Source organism: Cynocephalus volans, chromosome 6 (assembly GCF_027409185.1).
Source record: "Cynocephalus volans isolate mCynVol1 chromosome 6, mCynVol1.pri, whole genome shotgun sequence".
Taxonomy (NCBI): domain Eukaryota; kingdom Metazoa; phylum Chordata; class Mammalia; order Dermoptera; family Cynocephalidae; genus Cynocephalus; species Cynocephalus volans.
In genome coordinates, this window is record NC_084465.1 from 56,188,628 (window position 1) to 56,212,338 (window position 23,711).

Here is a 23,711-nt window from a genome sequence, read left to right on the forward strand (position 1 = left end):
ATCAACAGTTTTAATAGTAATTTATGAATATTTAAAAATAACATGCGTATTTAAATTAACTTAATTACTTCATTCTACAAAAAGTTACTTAACTGGCATGTTTTCAACTGAATGCTGTTAGATAAATCATCTTCTCGTAACTTTATTTTTAAAAGGTAAACAGATCTACAGAGGTTATTTGGGAAGTATCTAAGTTCTAACTAGGGCCCTGCAATTTGTCCAGAATAATTGTTGTTTATTTTTCTATGTGGTATCTACAACTTGAAGAAACTCATTTAAATTGTGTACAGTAGAACCAAGTTCAAATTACATAAGATGAGATTGTTAGTAACTTTGACTTTATTCATTTCTTATGTTTTTAACACTTGAGAATAACAGTACACTCATATTTACATTTATATATTTTTTACCTGCATTATGGATTTTTGAAAACATTTGGAACCTTAATGAAATAAAAATGAATACATTACACCATGATACTCAGCATTTTAATACAAATGTAATATTGTGAATCATTTCTTTATTTTCACCTATTTTTTCCATATCAAGCATATTTAAACCAGAAAAGAAACAGCCATACCTGAGTATTGATTCTTATTGCACCAATGGATGGAATTTCATAATAATAACCTGAAATATATATATACACACACATATTTTTATATATAAATATTACATTATATTAAGGACAACAAAATTATTTTACATCTTTGTAGAAGAAAAGGGTATTTTTTTTACTTTTAAATTAAGCAAAGACTAAAATATCAATACTAATGATGAATTAAGAAAATATTTAATTAGTAAATATTCATAGCAAACTCACAGGCTTTGTGAGAGATTTTGCCACATTTCTCAGATAGTGTAAAATAAATGTTATTCTTCTACAACTAAGTTGGGAACCTGGCATCACTGAAAGTACATTTTTCACTGAAAAAATAATATGAATAAGGGATAGATCTCTGATAATTGTTATATTTATATAAAATTTTGCCTAAATATAACTTTCAAATAAATTCAAGAACTTTTTTGTTGCTATGATTTCAGTTTATTTTTCAAATAACATCTTTTTTCTAGTAACATTATTTTTTTCTGAGTAAAAAGGAAATACAGGCTCACTGCACAAAATTTGAATTATCTGGGAATGTGTAAGATGACAGTTTTCAAAAAACAATAACCACTCAGGAAAAAAATATGCGTATATGTCATACTCATATGTAAGTTTTATAAAATTCAGATATTCTTTCATTTTTCATGTAAGATTATATGTATAGCATTAACTATTATTCAATAAATTATAGCATTTTATGAATGTATAATAATATCAGATGTCTGAATTTTTATATAATGTAATGCTAATGTCAAAATATATTGTGCATGTGTTTTCTCTATAGAGAACTTGTTCAAAATCTTATTCTTGCCTTGATTCCTATTAAAGTTAGCTACAACTTCAGATTATTTTAAATGATAATATGTAGACCTAACAATAACTACCAGAATATGTCTTCTAATAAAATGTTGTCAAGAAAACATATCTATTACCTTTATTTTCACAGGCCATCCACTGAATAGGTCCTCTATCATAATTATGTTGACCAACTGAAAATGTGAATACACGTACCTGAATGAATTGAAAAATAGATGTCCATTAGGCTGAATAAAATTTAATTAAATGACAAAACAAAATAGCTAAAGTAAAACAAAAAAGAAAAGAAAAAAACATGTTTTTCAGTTTACTAATACAACAAGAAAAACGGAGACCATTAATGAATTCAGGGAGGCACTACAGGAAAACCACACAACCTACCGTAAACTCCAGTTGCTAAATTTAAATTAGGACTTGGGTGTCTAGTACCATATCCCAGTCCTCAGGCAGGAACATGACTAAGGTTTCATTAGTAGAAATGCATCTTTCAGGTCCACCCTAACTTCAGCTGTCCCACCTAGTTAAAGCATATTATTCACATATCCAGTCACTGCAAAAAAAAATTTCCCTATTTCATAGGTATGTGTTGATAAAAAATAGGTAAAGAAAGGTCATTATACTTTTAGTTGCTTAAGGCAATTTAACTTCATGGCGGTTTTCCTACATTCACACCATGGGAATATTTAGGATGTACACATATGATTATGATGTTAGTATATTACTTATTTTCTGTTAAAGATGACAGGAATATATAAATACATAAATATTCTAACCTACAATTTTTAAAGAGAATCAAAATATTGACTGTTTCTCATGTGCTATAATGCATACAGATACTTTTAAGTTCAACTGAGATTTTTTTAAAGTGTAGTAATTTAAATATTTATTGGAAGCCATCAAACATATAATAGTATAAAAGTATAGAACATAATTCAATGATGTCAATAAATTAGTAAAATGGCTACATTATATATATTAATTTCAAATCTAAGTAAACCAATATTCTAAGTTCCATGTTTTAGCTATTTCTCTTTTTTTTCTAAATAATAGACTTTATTTTTATATCAGTTTTAGGGTTAGATAGAAATTGAGCAGAAAGTATAGATAGTTCCAATACTCCACCCTAAACACAGTTTCTCCAATTACTAATAGCTTACTTAGTGTGGTATATTTGTTAGAATTATGAACACATATTGATATAGTATTATCAACGCAATTTTACATTAGGGTTCCCTCTTAGTGCTGAATAGTTCTATGCGTTTTGCTAAATGCATAATGTCATGTGTTCACCATCATGGTATAATACATAACAGTTTCACTGCCCTAAAAATCCTCCATGCTCCACCTATTCATCCCTTTCTCCCAATCTCCTTCCCTAAAACCCCAGCAACCACTCATTTTCTTTCCCATTACCTCAAACATTACCATTTCTTTGTGTTGGAAACATTCAAAACCCTCTCTTCTGGCTAATAGGAAATATACAATAACTTACTGTTAATTAGACTCACCCTACAGTGCTATAGAACACTAGATATTATTTCTCATACCTAAGTGTACTTTTGTATCCATTAAGCAACCTCTCACTATCACCCCATCCCACCCCCCCCACCCCTTTCCAGCCTCTGGTAACCACCATTCTACTCTCTACTTCTACGTAATCAATTTTCTTAGCTTCCACATATGAGAATGTGCAGCATTTCTCTTTCTGTTCCTGGCTTACTTCACTTAACATAATGTCCTTTAAGCTCATCCATGTTGCTGTGAATGACAGGATTTCATTCTTTTTATGGCTGAATAATATTTAATTGTGTATATATACACATATACATACACACACCACATTTTCTTTATCCATTCATTTGTTGTGGACACTTGGGCTGATTCCATATTTTGGCTATTGTGAGTAGTGCTGCAATAAACATGGGACTGAAAATATCTCTTCAATATAATGATTTCCTTTCCTTTGTATATATACCCAGTAGTGGGATTGCTGGAGCAATTAGGCAAGAGAAAAAGGGCATCCATATTGGAAAGGAGGAAGTCAAATTTTGCAGACAACATAATCTCATATAGTGAAAACCCTAAAAGCTCCACCAAAAAGCTCTTAGAACTGATTAATAAATTCAACAAAGTTGCAGGATATAAAATCAACATACTATAAACAGCAGTGGTTCCATACACCAATAACAAGCAAGGTGAAAAAGACATCAAGAAAGCAATCCCATTTATAATAGCTACAAAAAACAACAACCCCCCCCCCAATACCTTAGGAATTAATTTAACCAAGGAGGTGAAAGAAAGAGCTCTACAAGGAAAATTATAAAACACGGATGAAAGAAACTGAAAAGGACACAAAGAAATGGACATGACTTCTCATGTTCATGAATTGGAAGAATTAATATTGTGAAAATGAGCATACTACCAAAAGTGATCTACAGATTCAATACAGTCCCTATCACTGGTATTGTGAAGAGCGTCACTTCACAGAAATAGAAAACACAATCCTAAAATTTATAGACCTCCCCCCCAAGAAAAACCAAATAGCCGAAGCAATCCTGAGAAAAAAGAACAGTTAGAGGCATCATACTACCCAATTTCAAAATACACTCATACTACAAAGCTTTAGTATCCAACACAGCATGTTACTGGTATAAAAACAGACACACAGACAAATGCAACAGAATAGAGAATCAAGAAGTAAAGTTCTGTATTTATAGCCAATGGATTTTTGAAAAAGACACCAACAATATTCATTGGGAAATGAACAGTCCGTTCAATAAATGGTGCTGGGAAAACTGTATATCTTTATGCAGAAGAATGAAAGTAAATTCTCATCTCTCACCATATAGAAAAAATCAACTCAAATGATTTAAAGACTTACAGATAAGACCCCAAACCGTGAAACTATTAGAAGAAAACAGAGAAAATGCTTCAGGACATTGGGTTGGGCAAAGACTTTATGAAGAGGACCTCAAAAGCACAGGCAACAGAAGCGAAAATAGACAGGTGTGATTATATCAAACTTCTGCACAGCAAAGAAAACGAACACAGTAAAGAGACAACCCACAGAATGGGTGAAATATTTGCAAACCACACATCTGACAAGGGATTAATACTCAGAATATACAAAGAAATCAAACAATTCAACAGCAAAAAAATAAAATAAAATAATAATGTGATCAAAAAATAGGCAAATGAGCTAAATAGATTTCTCAAAAGAAGATATACAAATGGCTAACAGACATGTAAAAAAATGCTCAACATCACTAATCATCAGGGAAATGCATATCGAAACCATTTTAAGATATCATTTCCCTTCAGTAAAAATGGCTATTAGCATTTTAGCTATTTCTAAAGATAGATATTCAGAAAATCACTTTTCCAGAGTTCAAATTCCTGTTTGAACTATCTTAAGAGCTTGTTCCTAATTCATGTCAATTGACTATTTAAATTGACATTTCCTAATTGTTTTATCTGTTTTAACTCTTGCATATTCTAGAGTACAAACATCAAAAGATTTCACATCTGTTATCTGTCCTTTCACTGGTCTTAACCACACAGATCACCTCATAACAATCCCTGTCCCCAAAACATACATTAGGGACATTGCTGTTTAACTTGTAAGGTTTTATGTGCACTACCCTTAAGTTGTCCACGTTTGCCTTATGTCACAGATCATTTGGTGGACATATCTGAGTTTTAATCACCTCCAACTGCAAGAATAAATGACTGGTTCTAGGTAAATGATAGAAGTTGGTTTTCTCTCTCTCTTTCACCCTTTCTCTCTCTGAATCTGTTTATCTATCTCTCTATCTGTAACTCCAGGAATTTCCCCTCAAAATACAATGCTTTAATTTTCTTTAATTCTTCAATTGGGTCATTTTGAGCGCTATCTATTTCAATGGAGTGTTAATGCTTACATAATTGAGCTTACCCCTACATGGAAATATTTTTATAAGCAACTTGACCACCCTAACTGATAATTCAATTTAACTGCCATGCCTTAAACATGAATTCAGAACAGGGAAAAAAATCCAGATGCCCCAGAAAGCACTTGGGGATCTCCTTCATAACTAACATTTGGACACATGCCTCAAACTTTCAAATTAAAACAAGGCTTTCTCTAGTTGTTCTTGTTACCACAACAGTGTTCTAGTAAAATATTTTCCATAAAATGCTTTTCAGTAAAGACAAATAAATGAATAAGACTAACTAAATTAGTCTTATATATTTATGTCTCTGGAAGGCAAGCATTTCTAATAACATAGAGGCTACAGTTAGACCCACACTGAATGATTATTTTGACTGATATTATTATTAAAATAGGCCAAATAAACAACTAACTTAAGCAAAAAAAAAAAAAAAAAAAGTAAAAAAGCTTGTTTTATGACAGAAATTTCACCTAACCCCCTTATGTTTGCCTACATGGAGCTCTCAGAGGTTGTCAAAATTAAGAAATTTGGGATCATTGCTGAGTGTGAAAGTGTATATTGTGTTACATTTAATTCTATTTTAAACATGCTAAACTTTTTTTTTTTTTCTCTTTTTGCCTCTTTGTTTTTTCTTATAATAGGTTCTTGGCTATTTAAAAGTAAGCTACATAGGGCTGGCCGATTAGCTTGCTTGGTTAGAGCATGGTGCTCATAACATCAAGGTCAAGGGTTCGGATCCCCATGCCAGCCAACCACCAAAAAACCAAAACAAAAACATAAGCTGCATTAACTGATAGAATCATTCCTACATTATTTGTACCCCTCTTCTCAATTTTTGTTTGCCTTACTGTAGATATTTTTAAAGACAATTTTTCTAAAATTTTCTTCTCAGTAGTTACTAAAATTGTAATAATAATTAAAAAATGCAATCTACTTTCTATAATCTATGCAACTTCCTTATCATTACAATATTGACAATATCTAATATCTAAGGTGATTATTTTTCTCTTGGGTTTATGTATATTACACACACATATATAATTTAATGATTTTTCAGATTGCATAGATTATCTTAGAACTTTCTGAAATGATTTTATAAATATATATTTGGTTGAGAAAAAATTTAATATAAATCATTCAAAACTTAGCATCTATCATAGTGCCTTACACACATTCTTTATAGGACAATAAAAGACTAACATAAAATTATTTCATTCACAGGTCCCACGCCATTGCTGAATGTGTTTGCTTTACACATTTTAGCTAATTATGGCATAATAATTTGAACTTCATTGATTCCATAAAAATTTGCATTACACATTTTATAGTACATACACATAATGAATTGGCAAAATTTAAAAGAATACTTGTGTACACTAACTTCCCACTTGAAATTGTAGATGGTTTCATTCCTTCTACTCCATATTGTATTACTGCCACCCTGTGGAATAATCGATGAACTAACTCTAAAATTCCAGTTGCCAAAATCCAGAGACGATTGCTATCCCCACCTTCTTTTGATGTTTTGCACTCCTTTAAATTTACAATTCTTGTTTAGCTATAATTTTGGAGAAATGAAAAAGATAAAGTGATTCCTTGAAATATGCACAGTTTAAAATTTAAGGTCTCTCTATATATAGTAGAGTTCTTTTCTTATTAGTATATTTGCTTGGTCTTGCATTAAAAAATGATATACAAGATGATTTGCATACTTAAGTACTCACACAAGCTAAAGTCTCAAACAAATTACTTCCTTTAGACTACATCTACATCAAAGCAGTCAATTTATGTGGAGGAAAAATTTCTTTATTCGTGCCTAGTAGTATATTTATAATTATAATGCTAGATTCATGTAACATGAAAACTGGAAATTTTTTGTTCTGAGTATGAGAAACTAGTATTGAATAAACATTGAACTGTGTTAAAACAGGTCCAGGATTGTACAACTTAGCATCTATTGAAGTTATTAGTTACTAGAAAATTAGTTCCTCAGCTAATGTGTGTGATTTTTTTAGATAGGCTCTTATTTCAAAATGTTTGCTTCAACGAAATTTTCATCATAGGGTCACATATGAGACATATACAGTCATAGATGACTTTGACAAATATTTTTTATAATGCTGAAGCCAAGATCTTCAACAGACATAATGAATTTGAGAAGCTAGTATTGAATGAACATTAAATTCAGTTAAAACAGTTCCAAGATTGCACAACTAAGCATTTATTGCAGTGCCTTACACATAAATAAAAATAAATATTTATTAAAATGGAAAAAAAAAGTAAATAGACAAATAAGATCCCTCCAGTTCTCACCAGAGGGATCCATGACAATCTTTGGTGTCATCCGACATATAAATAGGTTCATTGTAATGTGCAGGAAGAGTGAAACCAAACTGAACTAGTGTCTTGCATTTTGTAACTTGGGTTGTTTCATTGCATTTATATCATAGTAAATTCCTAATCTTTTTATTTTATATTATGCAGACCTGCTCACCAGAGCTGAACAAAAGTTTTCAGGCAAAATAAACTATATTTACTATCCTTAAAACATTTATATACTGTACTATTCCTAGAGAATGAAAAAAAATTATAATTCTTGACTCATGCTTAGTTATATAAGCATATTCATAAAAGAAATAGTAATTTGGGGAGAAGACTTACAAAAATTAAACTTAAAAATCATCTTTATTATTAGTTCTAAATTTACATAATTTTACCTTTAGTTTCAAAAACTCATTTTTTTCCTGAACAGAATATTCTAATTCCAATAATTCAAAGTTGATATGACAAGCCTGGCCTACTTTACTTGGGAAAAATTTTAATCAACAACAAATTTGGCTATTTAAATTGTATTACTGATTTTCTCCATATAATACACCACTGATTTATAACTTTATCCTACAGTTCTGACTTCTGCTAATCTATTTTTTATTTTGTTTTGTTTTGTTTTATTTGTTGAAAACTAAAATACTTGTCTTCAATTAAGCATTTTCCAAAACCACAGGGTCAACCTATTTTAAAAACCATAGGAATTTCTTGTTTCCCAGAAGAACCCAGTTACTGGAAACTGTCACCTCAACAATTATCAGTTACCCAGAGTTCAAGTTTAATTTACAATAGGCAAATCTCCAAAGAATAATGGAAAGGAGTCTATGAAGAAAGGAAGCCAATAAAACTAAAATTAAAACTTCAGCTATCGAATCGTTAGAAAAATGATGTCAGAGATGGGTTTTATTAATCTACTCTGTGTACTAAAATTTTGGGCACTAAGCCTATGAAAATACTAGATTGGACTGAATATTTTAGGAGAAAATTCTACACTGGTTTCTAAAATTCACAAATATACCAGCATTCAGAGCATTTGTATAGCCTCTCTCTCTAGTTTTATAGCATTATACAATAAATAAAAGTGTCCAAATTTACCTTTCACTCTTATTTTATAAACCCCAACGATGTGAAAGGCACTTGCAGCCTGCAAAGTTTTCACAATACATCTTGGCCTATTAAAGCTGTGAGGAGCATATCCCTTATGGGTAAAGTCTTGCTGTTTGACTGGAAGGCAGGCTCCTGGTAGGCAAGGGACGTTTAGCAAAGCCACCGAGCTGCCCAGCAGAAAGAAAGAGACAGCCGACCAACCAGGCACATTTCATATGGGATTATGAAATTTAGACTGTAGAAAATTAAAATTTTTGACTCTGCCACTTAGTAGCCACTTAGTAGCTCAATGATCTGCAACAAGGTACTTAACTTCTCTAATTTTGGTTTTCTTTTTCCAAAATGGGAGTGATGATGATAGTAATAGTAATAATAATACTTTTATCATATGAGTATCCCAGTTGTAAATAAAATAATAAATGTAAAGTATTTATATCATATGGAAATTATACACTCAGTAAATACTAGTTATGGTAATAATGATGATGATGACTACAATGCTGTCTTCTATAGTCAAACTACCAGAATTCAATGAGGTAATGTTTTGCATTAGTGGGAGATTAGCCTTTAATGCCTCAAAAAGAACTTTAAATACTCAAAATAAGACCTTTCTAGTGAAGCAAATTTGGCTCACTTTATTATAGTTAGCAACAAACTCTAATGAAAAGGGGCCAGTATTGTCTCAATGTCATTATGGCCATATAAAATATGTCTATATGAAATTTCCCAGAGTCTGACAGAGACAAGAATTTAATCAGTATCTGTTGAATTTGCTCATGTAGATAACACAAAACAACTGTTTAAAAAGGAAAACAAAATGCAGTAGTCATGTAGGTTCTGCATACAAAATCTTAAAGCAAACTGATAGTTCTCTCACATGTCCTACATGTTGTATAACACGGATACATGCCTTAGGATTACAGTGGTATTTTTAATCCATTAACAACTACAAGAAACCATCCTCACATTATCAGATTATAAAAAAGTAAGTTCAGGTTTCCTTTTTCTCTCCATACATTTATAGCACTTGATAAAGGATGAATAAGCTGTGGACACATTCCATTTTCAAGCAATTTGTAACTCTGCAGAGTTTCATCAGCTGAGAGGTCAGAATTTAAGCCATACAGTGATTTATTTCAGATGCTCTTCTTGGGTAATGCCAAATACTTCACTGACACTGATAATGAGAATACTCATGAAAAACTGTGTCGGACTGATTAGGGTGAGGGAAAGCAACCATCAATACAATCCTTTGTTATAGAAACCTAAGTTCTCCCTACTTAAGACACAACCTATGCAAGAGTGGAACATCTCCATAAGTTTTACTCCATATTCCAATTATAAGCAAAAAAATTGTTTTTAAGGGTTTCCTTTTAAAGAAAAACAAAGCTATTGATTTTTTCTAACATTTATGAATTTCTTACAGTTTACTCGAAGAGCATATTTATTACATATATACTGATATAGCCAGCATACCTGCAAATACTGAGCAATTATCCTCTAAGAATTCATTGACAGATTTACAAACTTATACAACTCCTACTTCATGGAGCTTAAAGTAGAGAGGAAGGTTCAAAATAAAACATTGGACAAATAATTAAAATAATCCAAAGTGGTAATGTGGGAAAAAGAAAATCAAGAGGAAAATAGATGCTGAAATGAAGAATGACAAAGGAGATGTACGGGGGAAGGGGACCACTCTAGAAAGCTTGAGTGGGGAAGACCCCTCTGAGAAGGCATACTATAAGCAGGGTTCTTAATCAGAGAAGAGGCAGCCATAGAAAAAGCAGATCAGAGTGTCTTTTTTGCTATAATGTTTTAACACAAACAGTGGGCAATCCCTGTTCTAGGTGGTACAATTCTACCTAGAATTATTTCAAGTGCACTTTGTGCACTGTAAAGTTTATGTTGCATCATATAATTTGTGCTTAAAGTAATACTTAACCTCACTTTTCATTAGATTTGTTTTAGATATTAAATTAAGGACCCTATAAAATGCATGAAAGTAATACTACTCAAACCTGAAAAAAATGTATTTGGTAAGATTTTCCTTAGTTTAAGGAATGGATTGTTGACATAAATTTTATTCTAAGAGAAACAAATGTAAATAAATGCTGTTGGAGACAAGGACACGCAAACACACACAGGTACACAAAACATGCCTTTTGAATGGATGATCTCTGTATTGGTAGGGCCAATATTACAGTGTAGTTATTGTATAGTAACACTGTAGGTATAGGAGCATAAAAGATACATGAGGGTATTTCAAAAAGTTCATGGAAAGATTCATGTATCTTTTAATTCTACTTTTCCAAAACTTTTTGAAGTACCCTCATATTTGGTTTTTATGAACAAAACTGAAACATCTTAGAAACTGTTGAAAGTGCCAAAATATCTGAAAGGAAAGTTTTTAGAAGCAGTGTACTTGTTAAATAGTATGAAGTATTTTACAGATTAAAAGTCCTTCACTATCATATGTTTGAACATTCCTTCCAAAGGCTTTATTCTTGCCTGATGGAGAAGCCAGGCAGAGAGACAGTAAAGAATGAAATGAATCATTTCCCATGGATTATTTTCCATACCATCTGTTGAAAAATTGACAATGTTTACTTTAACTATAGAATATATATGTATATTCAGCCATTTATGACTTGGTTTAGACTTTCTCAATCATCTTTAAAGTAAATTCTTTAAAAAATAACTGCATTCAAATAATATGAATGCATTAATACAATAAATTATTTGAATGCATTTATTGTCAAGCAATTGTAACTTTTGCTGAGCATTATTTACTTTGAAAATTATTTCACATCTATCATATGCTTTTTTCTTATTTGTTCTCATTCAGTTTACTAGTTATTTTGAAATTTTCATTTTATTAATTTTGAATGCCTTTTCATTTTTTAACTAGTTCTAAGAATTAAGCTAAGAATCATAACTATTTCCTAGCTAGCTAGGCAATCTTGAGTGTGTATTGCTAAGCAATCCCTTTGCTATTCTGCAGAAAATCAAATATTTTTAATTTTGCCATCCCTGGGAATTATCTTTCAACTCTGTGTCTGGTTTTACTTTCCTTTATTCATTTGTTTGGCCTCTACGACAAAGTTCATTTTAGTTTTGGCACCATTTTTAAGGAGATCTCATACATGTGGGTGAGCCCTAAGGAATGGCATTGCTGCAGGTAAAGATTAGAAAGTGAATGTATTTTAATTTGGAACAGCTGTGTGAGAAGATTAACATGGATTCAGTCTTAATGCTGTACCTATCTGTAATCAGGTAGATTAATTCCCAAGAGAAGTACATTCCACAAAAGAACCCAAACATTTTGCTCTAATTCTCAAACCTTTCGGCCTCATTAAATTGTGCTATGTATCTGCAGCTTCATTCATCAGCTCTCTGGATGCACCTCATCACACCTACCTGGATCATTTTGAATGATTTCTGAGCCATCTGAATGAAAAATGAGTGTAAATGAAACATTTGGCAGCCACTTTAATGCAAAACAAGAGGCTTGGGGAGAAAGCAGGATTTAAAGAGTAACTTTAAGATTTTTTTAAGAAATTCACCAAACTTTTTTAAGACCATAATTTTAGTATATCTTTTAAATTGTATTTTATTGTGGTAAGAACATTTAACATGAAATCTATCCCCTTGACACATTTTTAAGTGTACAATGCATTCTTGTTGACTACAGGTACATTGTTGTACAGCAGATCTCTGGAGCTTATTCATCTTGCTTAACTGAACCTTATGGCCGTTGATTACTAACTCGTGATTTACGCCTCCTCCCAGCCTCTGGCAACCACCATTCCACTCTTTGATTCTATTAACTTGACTTTTATTTATTTATTTTTATTTTTATTTTTTTGGTAGCTGGCTGATACAGGCATCCAAATCCTTCACCTCGGTGTTTATCAGTACCATGCTCTCACCAAGAGAGCTAACTGGCCAGCACTGACTATTTTAGATACCTCCTTTAAGTGGAAACATGCAGCATTTGTCTTTCTGTGATTGTCTTATTTCCCTTAGCAGGTCTTCAGAGTTCATCCATGTTGTCTCAAATTGCAGAATTTCCTTCTTTTTAAGGCTGAATAGTATTTAATTGTATGTATATGCCATGTCTGATCCATTCATCTGTCAATGGACATTTAGGTTGTTTCCACATCTAGGTTACCTTGAATAGCGCTTCAGTGAACATGGATGTGCCCTTCAAGACACTGATTTCAATTGCTGTGGATAAATACCCAAAGTGGGACTGCTGGATTCTATGGTAGTTTTATTTTTTAATTCTTTGAGTAATCTCCACATTGTTTTTCACAGCAGCTGCACCATTTTCCCTTCCCATCAATAGTGAGTAAGGGTCCCACATCCTTCCCAATACTTGTTTATTGTTTTTTTGGTAACAGACATCCTGGCAGATGTGAGGAGATTTCTCATTGTGGTTTTGATTTGATTTCCCTGATGGCCAGTAATGTTGAGCATTTTAAAATATATCTGTTGCCCTTTGTCTTCTTTGTAGAAATGTCTATTCAAGTCCTTAATCCATTTTTTTTTTTTTTTTTTGCTGTTGAGTATTAGGAGTTTCTATCATATTTTGTATATTAACTTCTTATCAGATACATGGTTTGCAAATATTTTCTCCTATTTCCTAGGTTGCTTTTTCACTCTATTTTTTTCCCTTTGCTATGGAGAAGCTTTTTCATTTGATGTAGTCCTGCTTATTTATTTTTGGTTTTGTTGCCAGTGCTTTTAGTGTGATATTCATGAAACCATTGCCAAGCTCAATGTCATGAAGCTTTCCCCCTATATTTTCTTTTAGAAGTTGTAACATTCCAGGTCTTACATTGAAGTCTGCGATCCATTTTGAATTGATTTCTTAAATGGTGTGTCAAATAAGGGTCTACTTCCATTCTTTTGCATGTAGATATTAAAGTTTCCCCAACACCACTTGTTGCAAGACTGTCTTTTCCTCATTGTGTATCCTTGGCACCCTTGTTGAAAATCAGTTACCCCCATATCCATGGACTTATTTTTGGGCTCTCTATTCTGTTCCATTAATCTAAATGTCTATCTTTATGCTAGCACCATACTATTTTGATTACTGTAGCTTTGTAATATATTTTGATATCAGGAAGTATAATGTCTCCAGCTTTCTTCTTCTTTTGTTCAAGATTTATTTGGCTATTCATAACTGCCTGTGGTTCTGTATGAATTTTAAAATTGTTTTTTCTATTTCTGCAAAATACATCATTGGAATTTTGATGATGATTGCATTTAGTATATGCTTGAAAATACACTTTGGGTACTATGAACATTTAAACAATATTAAGTCTTACAGTTCATTAACATGGGATGTCTTTCAATTTGTTTGTGTCTTCTTTAATTTCAGCAATGTTTTATAATTTTCAGTATACAAGTTTTTAACTTCCTTAGTTTATTCCTATATTTTTTCTTTTTGGCACCATTGTAAATGGGATTGTTTTCCTAATTTCCCATTTAGATAGTTAATTGTTATTGTATAGAAACACAACTGATTTTCTGAAAGCTGATTCTGAATCCTGCAACTTAACTGAATTTGTTTATTAGTTCTAACAGGTTTTTAGAGTCTTTAGGGTTTTCCATATATAAAATCATGTCATCTGCAAACATACACAATTTTCTTCTGCTACTGATTTCTAGTTTCACTCTACTGTGTTCAGTACATTTGCTAAAACTTATTTTGCAACCTAACACATGATCTGTTCTGGAGAATGTTCCATGTATGCCTGAGAACAATGTGTATTCTGCTTCTGTTGGATGAAATGTTCTATATATGTCTGTTAGGTCCGTTTAGTCTGTAATGTTGTTTAAGGCCTCTATTTCCTTACTGATCTTCTGTCTGGATGTTCTATCCATTATTAAAAGTGGGATATTGAAATCTCCTCCTATTATTGTATTGCTATCTATTTTTCCCTTCAGTTCTGTCAGTGTTTGCTTTATATATTTAGGTGCTCTGATGTTGGGTGCATATATCTGCATAATTATTATATATTTCTAGTAGGTTGACTCTTATTATTATATAATGTCCTTCTTTGTCTCTTTTGACAGTTTTTGACTTAAACTCCGTAAGTACAGCTACTCCTGCTCTCTTTTGGTTACCATTTGCATGGAATAATTTTTTCTTTTTTTAAATTTATTTTTAATTGTACATATTTGTGTGGTACTGTGTGTTATTATTTCAGTACATGCATATATTGTGCAGTGATTTACTTAGGGTAGATAGCATATCTGTCACCTCAACATTTATCTTTTCTTTGTGCTGATTATGTTCAAGATCCTCTTCATAGCTATTTAGCAATATACAATACAATACTATTAGTTATACTCAGCCTAGAAGATCGGAAGTTGTTCTTCCAATCTACCTATAAAAATATCACTGGGTGGCTTCAATAATATAAATTTATTTGTCCTAGTTCTGGAGGCTGGAAATCAAGATTAAGGTACAGAGTTAGTTTCTTCTGAGACATCTCTACCTGGCTTGTGGATGCACCTTCTCACTGTGTCCTCACATGACCTTCTCTCTGTGTACAAGCATCCTTGGTGTCTCTTTGTGTCCCCAAATTCCTCTTCTTATAAGGACATTAGTCAGATTGAATTAGGGACCCCTAGCTAATAGCCTCATTTTAACTCAATCACCTCTTTAAAGATCCCAGCTCCAAATACAGTCACTCTGAGGTACTGAGAATTAGAACTTCGTCATATGGATTGGAGTGGGTGACATAATTCAGCCCACAACAGAATCATATGCTCATTTGTGTGGGAACAGCCTACCAGGTCCTCAAGAGTTAAAGAATAGATTGACATTGATATAATAACTAATTTTCCTGTTTCTATTCTTGCCCCTATAAAACTATCATCAACACAGCACCTATAATGACTTAAAATGTACATCAGATTGTGTCACTGCTCTAATGGCTTCTTGTGGTAGGCTTAATTGTGGTACCCCAAAGTTGCCCACATTTTAATTCCCAGAACCTGCAAGTATGTTACTTTACACTGTAAAAGAGATGTTGCAGATGTGACTAAGAATCCTGAGATGTGGAGATTATCCTGGATTACCCAGGTGGACCCAATGTAATCACAAGTGTCCTTATAAGAGGGAGGCAGGAGAGTCTGGGTCAGAGAGGGAGACAGAACGGAAGCAGAGTTTGGAGTGATGCAACTACCAGTCAAAGAATAAATGCTGATGGCCTCTAAATGCTGAAAGATGCAAGGAATGGATTGTCCTCTAGGGTCTCCAGAAGGAACAAGCTGATACCTTGATTTTAGCCCCATAAAATTCATTTGGCTCTTTTGACCTCTAGAGCTAGAAGAGAATAAATCTGTGTTGTTTTAAGTCACTAAGTTTGTGATAATTTTTTTACAACAGCAACAAAAAACTAATGCACTGCCCATCTCACACAGTGTAAAAGCCAATGTCCTTACAATGGCTGTGAGACCCTCTAGGAATGTCCCCTGTTGCCTCTCTGACCACATCTCCTGCAGCTCTCCCCTCCCTTGCTCACTCTGCTGTAGCCACACTTGCCTCCTTAGTGCTCTGCCTCAGGACCTTTGCACTTGCTGTTCCCTTGCTGCTTGAAATAGTCCTCTCCCAGTTATACATATGGCTCCTTCCCTCACTTCCCTCAGGATTTTATTCAATTGCCCTCTTCTCACTCAGGCCTTCCTTGGCTACTTTACCTAAAGTAGGAAACCCTCCCACTGTCCCCACCCACACACTGCCCATTTCCCTTCCTGCCTTTATTTTTCTCCATAGCACTTTTCACCTTTTAAACAACACACATTTTTTTTTTTATCTCAATTACTAAGTTCCCCCACAAGAATGTGAAATCTATGAGGGCAAGAGTTTTAGTCTAGCTTGCTCATGGTTATATCCAGTGTTAGAATACACCTGGCCCAATAAACATTTGTTAAATAAATGAATAAATAATCCAGTGATTTTTAAAAAATTGATAATATGCCTCCAAGACATGCTATTGTATTAATCCTAGATGCGTACAGAGTTTTGGAAGAGAAGAAGAAAAAAAGAAAAAAAATCCCACCACATCTACAAGGTTGAATGAAAACTACTTTTGTTTTTATACATTTATGTTCTTTTATTTAATTTAAAAATTTATGTGCTCCTTTAAAATCAAGATATATCTTAGGCACAAATTTAGATATGGAATGTAAAACTTGTTGCCGTATTTGAGTAAGAAACCCTTCCCTATTGAAGAAAAGCATCCAAAGGTGAACAGGATTCCTGGTGGTTAGTTTGGATGATATCACAATAAAAGAAAAAAAAAAAGATGTATCTAAATTTGTGTCTATTAAAAATGATACAAGTAGCAGCTTGTACTTATATACCTCTGTCATAAAATAATAAAATATACTTAAAATTATAAATAAGATGCTAAAACATCTCTTTCAAATTATCAGAGCAAGATTAATCGGTAGATTTTAGAGATAAATGTATTTTATTATATTAATATCATTGAATTTTGTGTTAAACTTATTTTGTTACATTTGAGAACATTTGAAGAACATTTGAGTTCTTCAAAACATGGAAATGTTAGGTTACTTAAATAAATAGATTACGCCTTACTCCAATTATGAATCTGTCCAATAACAGAACTCATGCTTCCAACTTTTGTTAGATATTCTCAATTTGTTTGTTTTCAAATATTAAGAACTATCATTGAATCTGTGCTCTTGGCTGCATGCTTAAAGTTCAGAGTTAAAAAAGACACAGGCCCAATCTTGTAGGATCTTGTAATCCAGAGAGGACAGAGGATAGATCCCATGGATAGAGTACAGAGTGAGAGACATTCAGGGCTCTGTATAAAGTGCTATGGGATCAGAGGCTAAGCATCTAGACAAGCCTGAAGGGGCAGGAAGGCGTCGTGGAAATCCCCCAGACGATGAGGATTGCCCTGAATTGTGAACAATTCTGAAGTTACTGAATAATCTGAATTATGCCTCAGATTAATGTGTCTGTATCTTCCATTACTTTCAAGTCTGATGATTTATTTGAAATAAATATTCATAGAATCAAATTATCACTCGAAAGTATTCACAGTCTATTAACAGCTCAGTCTATTCATCCACTTCTTCAAAAGGATGACTCTTCTATATCATTAAAATCTCCAGGTGTTAAAAAACAAACACAGAAACTTACACTTTGCATTAAACCATATAATATTATAGCATATGCAGTATTTAAAAAGTTCAGTATTAAGAAGATTTGTAATTAATGTGAAGCTGTATGTGTGTCCTCACATATGTTTTCATTTCTTTGATTATCTTCAAATACATACAGGCTAAAAAGCACTTAAGAGTGTTTGAATGTGTTCCAAAACTTTTCATCCAAACCGTACCCCATTATTCACAATATTTTGTCTTCCAAACCATGTGAACATAATAACTTATATTTTCTCTCTCTTTTTAATGTCTCGAAGACATATAAAACAGAGCTAGTGATGCACCACACCTCTGTAAATGGTGAAAGTTCTAATCAAAAGCAAAGCAATTGGCATTTTATCCTGCAGTCTTCTTGTGGATAAAAGTAATAATTTCTGTTGCAATTTTTGAAACATAAGAAATAGCTTATAATTTCTCATTACTTTTTTTATTGATTCCCTAGCATTTTAGGAAAGCAGGCTGAAAATCACTGTTCTCTTATAAATTTGGAGAGTATGTCAGAAAATTGAAATAAGCTGATGGCAGGATTGTTTGAAAAAATAGTTTTGATCAAAGGTGATATTCTCTACACTGTCAGCAGAGGTTCAGTTACATGCGTGAGCTTTCAAATTAGTTAGTTCCCTCTACAATTCTTGCATTAAAACAATGAAACAAATCTATTCCAACCACAAAACACTGATGTTCACAACCTTCACTGCTTATTGAAATAGCATACTTTTTAAATGTTATACCAATAAAAGGATTTCTCTCTAATCTTGTCTTGAAATAGTTCTCAAACGCGAGTGCAATTTTGCTGTTGTAAATTGCCTTCTTTGTAAATCTACAAAATATTATCTATAGAAATTTTTTTTGAATATTTAGGAAATTTGAGCATTATTATAATCTTTAATAATTGATATTATTATCCTAGAAAAGCTTAAATTGTTCCTATTTTTCCATTCTCTTATTTTTCTCTTCCTATAACATTTTCTTATTTAGAATCTATGCATAAGACGACCAACAGATACAAATTATTTTATTAATTTTTTAGTCACAGGTACTTGTGAATCCCATAAAAATATTATATTTAACAGTTCTCTTATTCAACCATTGGTTTATAATCCCCAGTCCATATGTCTTTATAATTGGCATGTTAGTATTTTTAACCAAGAATTCTCCCCCATTGCTGCCCGTACTCTCTCTTTAAAAACAACCTAGATTGATGTTACAATTTAAATATTCTAAAACTGCACTCACTTTTTTGTCTTTATTGTATTTGGTAAATATCTCCTGGGCTCTCTCCTCTCCTCCGTCCGTGAACAACATGATAATCTTATTGCAGTTGGCTCTGGAAACATTATACTGTCAAAACAAAACAAAACAAAATGTATATCATCCATAATAAAACATAAGGAATGTAAAGCAATATGGGAACAGGATGAGCAGGTTGCAAGTAATGAGTAAAATATCTGCTCACTAAATATATTCTAAGATCAAGCCAAGCCCATCCCTTACCCTGGGCCTCCTCCTCCTGCCCAGATGGCCAAAGGTCTCATGATCTCACTTCCTTCAGGTGTTTGATCAAACGTCACCTTATCAGTGAAGCCTTTTTTGATAGCTATGTTTTAAATTGCAATACCCCCCAGACTGCATTTTTCTTCTTAGCATCTTACAGTCTTTTATATATAATATATATTTTATTTATTTGTATATTGTGGGCTGCTCCCAATAGAATATAAGCTCCATAAGTACAGGAAGTTTTGTCTTTTTTGTTCAGTGTTGTTTCCCTGCCTAGAAAGTGCCTAGCACATAATTATCTCTCAAAGATTGATTAATTAATCGGTATTAATAAATGGTTAAGTCAATTTTATGCTTCTATAATTTTACAGCCAAAACAAAATATTAATTTAAAATGTGCATACACTTTCACATATATTTCCAATTTATTTTCAAATATTTCTTCCTTTCTTCCCTCCTTTTTCATCCTACTTTATCCTACTTTATTCATTCTACATTTCCAAAATGACAAACCTGATCCCCTAACACACATGCTCTTTCATTCCTATTCCCAAAATAGCCTCCTATCCTCTCTCAACCTGATGCACATATTCTAATCCTGAAGGAATCAAATTCCAGGGGTAAATCCTCTTAAATCTGAAGGTCTCCAAAAGAGTTAGACATAGGAGAACAGTGGATTATTACCAAAAGGCATTAAAATGAACAATGAATTTAGAAAGCTGGACTTCTTTGAGGTCTAAAATTATAATTCTAGCTTTTCTACTGTTGAGAAATGTGTGTGCTTCAATGCTGAGAATATCAGATCATGCTAATTTATGAATGTTCAGCTTCTTTTAAAATGTCAACCCTCTAGCCCAATACTGTCCAAAAGAAATATAATGTGAGCCTAATATGTGATTTAAAAATTTCCAATAGCCGCCTAAAGGAGAGTAATAAAGGGTACCCCAAATTAATTCTAATAATATATTTTATATAACCTAGACATCCAAAACATTATCAATTCAACATGAAATCAACATAAAAATTGAGATACTATACATTTTTTTCTTTCATAATGTTGCAAAATTCAGTGCACATTTTGTACTTACACCACATTTCAGTTCAGATCAGCCTCATTTCAAGTGCTCAACAGCCACATGTGATTGTGGCCTTTAAATAACTAATATTTTTAAAATTGTTAGTTCTTCTTTAGTGTTCAAGCTCATTGAAGGTCTATATTTCAACTTATTTTTAAAAGGAGATAAACTCCATTTGCTGGTGTATAAATTAATGCACAACATTTTGCTTTATTGATGAAAAGATCCTGTTTCATATAATCTCACCCCATTGACTAGGCTATTAGAACACTGGCAGTGAAAGCTTTTAATCAAGCACTACGAAAACACAAGTATTGACTAATACAATTTGTCACATTTAAGCGTGGTTTGAATGATAACCTATCTGAAAATTTGACTATGCAAAAAGTTACATATTTTATCATCAAAATACTTTTGTGAAAGTTGCCTGAAATCCCTTAACTAAAATTAATTTCTCTGATGGTTTGTCTTTTTTATCTGCATGTGTAAAATGGGCAAAATAACATGTATAAAAGACTGTTCTGTTAGAGTGATAAAGTAATAGCTTTACCAAAGGACATAATTTTATTTTCTGAGGTATTGAAGGTATTATTATTACTGAATGCAAATATTGATGTAAGTTTACACACTAGATCTTGCCAATCATTTGTATGTTTGTGTAAATAAAGTTATAATAATGTTTCCCAGGGAAGATACAAGGACACTTCAAAAAGTTTGTGGAAAAATTGAATTAAAAGATTACACACACACACACACACACACACAAAGATAACACAAATCTTTCCATGAACTTTTTGAAGACCCCTCCTTAGGACACACACAAAGGGGAAATATAGGAAAAATAAAGATATGTCTTGCTTTCAACATGATTTTTCCTAGGAGTAGCCTTCTCAGGACTTGTAGTGGAGAAAAAAGTATATTATAGCAAATTTTCTGTGCATTTGCAATTATCTAAATAATCATACAGTCAAAACAAATATAACTGGCTTTTAATAAACTAAGCAAAAAAAGAACTTGATTATTTCAAAAAAATTACAGTTAGTAGAGTTGGTACTTTATATTAACATGGCATTTCATAAAATATTTTGTCTACTATATCCCTGTGTGGATAGTACACAGTGCATCATTTACCCCACATGTACTCAAAAATTTTTTTGAAAAATGCCTCTCAATATATTTGGTAACATTTTATGAAATGCTACCTGAAGAGTAATTCAAATCTGAATTTAAGGTTTACTATGGGACTAAATGATATGTCTAATTCTATTTGCTACTTGCCTCAGTGATCTTAAAGGTAGATCTTGTAAGGACAAACAAAAAACAGAGAATGGCACCATGTGATAATAAGACTAGAAGTGTCTGAAAGAAATAGCAAAATATGTTTCAACTTTGAATAAGGCAAGCTATGACATTTGCGAAAATTATCTTGAAATGAAGAATTTCAAAATATATGGGATGTGTGGAAAGCAGAACATATGAGACTTACTTAGGGAATAACTGGGAACACATTAAAAATCACTTACAACTGTGGTAAAGGCAGTAGGGAGGCTGATAGGAGGTAAGTCATATTTTATCAGCAATTAGTAATGAATGTGGCAGTTAATGTGGCCTCTCTAGAGAGACTGTCTCTGAAATAGTATGTTAGGCTTGAGACCCCTGATCATTTCACAATTGAAACTTGAACAGGAGGGAATGAAGTAAAGCAAGTTAACAATGCTAAGAAGGATAATTAAAATGCGAAGATCTGGAAAACTTGATTATTGACTCAAGAAAAAGAATTTTTATTAAAAACAATAAAAATATAAACTTTACGTTCCTTTCCTAGAGGATGCATACAGTATCTCAATCTAATATTGTCAATTACATTTGAGTTTCAAAGTTTTGAACTTTCACTTTTTATTAATGAACATACATTTAACAAACATATTCATGTCACCAAAGATATTTTGCCCTGAAAATGGCAGTGCTGAATGTCTTTTTCTGTTTCCTTACTTGCTTATCTAATGGTGTCTGTTAAATAACTCGACCTCAAACTCAACACATCTGAAACTATTCCTGCCCCACATTCCCTCTATCCAGGTTCCCCTGCCACCACAAACCTAGTAGTCTAGTTCAAAGACCTCGGAGTCACCTAAATCCCTCCCACTATCAGCAGCCCCTCCTATGCCATCTAGTCAGTGATCATGTCACTTTCTTTACTATCTCTTTACTTCTGTTCCCACACCTGGATCTCTATAACTGCTTCTTAACTTAGAACACTCTTGCTCCTAAACACTTCATTAACTGATACCTCATGGCCTTTCCGTTTCCATTGCTGCTCCTATATTGCTTATGTCTCAGCTCTGCCAAATCATCTGCAATTTTTTAAATGTGTCATGTTGTTTCGTACTTCTATGCCTTGTCCACAGTGTTCTTTTTATCAGAAATAATTCTTCCTCTCTCACCTACCTATTTAGATTCTACCTATTCTTCAAAATCCCATTTTCAAGGAAATTCCACACTGCCCTAACTTTCTTTGGGTAAGTGGAGCCTCTCCTCCAGATGTATGAATGCCTGGCAAGGGCACTTTCACATTATTCTATGGATGATGATTTAGCACGTGCTATGGGTCAAATATGTCCCCCAAAAGTTCATTTATTGGAAACTTCTTCTCCACTGTAACAGTGTCAAGAGGGTGGGAAATCCAATTATGGTAATTGAAAGTTGCTGCTGTTAAGAGGTGATTAGATTGTGAGGACTGTACACTCATGAATGAATTCCATTCATGGAGTAATGGGTGTGGTTCTGATAGCTTTATAAGGAGAGTGAGTGAACAGGTTAGCTCTCTCTCGCTCAGCCCATTCTTGCCGTGTGATACACTGGTCACCATGGGACCCTACAGAGTTCCCAACCAGAAGAAGGCCCTCACCATGTGTTCCCTGGACTTTGGACTTCCCAGTCTTTAAAACTGTAAAAAATAAATTTTGTTTCTATATAAATTACCCAGTTTCAGGTATTCAGTTATAAGCAACAGAAACAAACTAATACAGCATGTTATGCTGGACCTTCCTGAGAACAGGTAGTCTTGTTTCCTTCTGTTATTCCAGCACTAGCACTATGATAGGAAATTGTGACACATTCCATAAATAT

General features: G+C 32.8%; 1 protein-coding gene across 4 annotated transcripts in view; it reads right to left on the minus strand.

The window, feature by feature from the left end:
* Window positions 1-23,711, minus strand: part of CACNA2D1 (calcium voltage-gated channel auxiliary subunit alpha2delta 1) — a 486,082-nt gene that overhangs the window by 66,098 nt on the left and 396,273 nt on the right. For all 4 annotated transcript variants that reach the window (XM_063100870.1, XM_063100872.1, XM_063100873.1 and 1 more), the window contains 3 exons: window positions 19,246-19,350; window positions 1,540-1,618; window positions 581-630 (listed from right to left, as the gene is read on the minus strand). In XM_063100870.1, coding sequence (XP_062956940.1) covers window positions 581-630; window positions 1,540-1,618; window positions 19,246-19,350 — 234 coding nt within the window. The remainder of the gene's footprint in view (window positions 1-580; window positions 631-1,539; window positions 1,619-19,245; window positions 19,351-23,711) is intronic.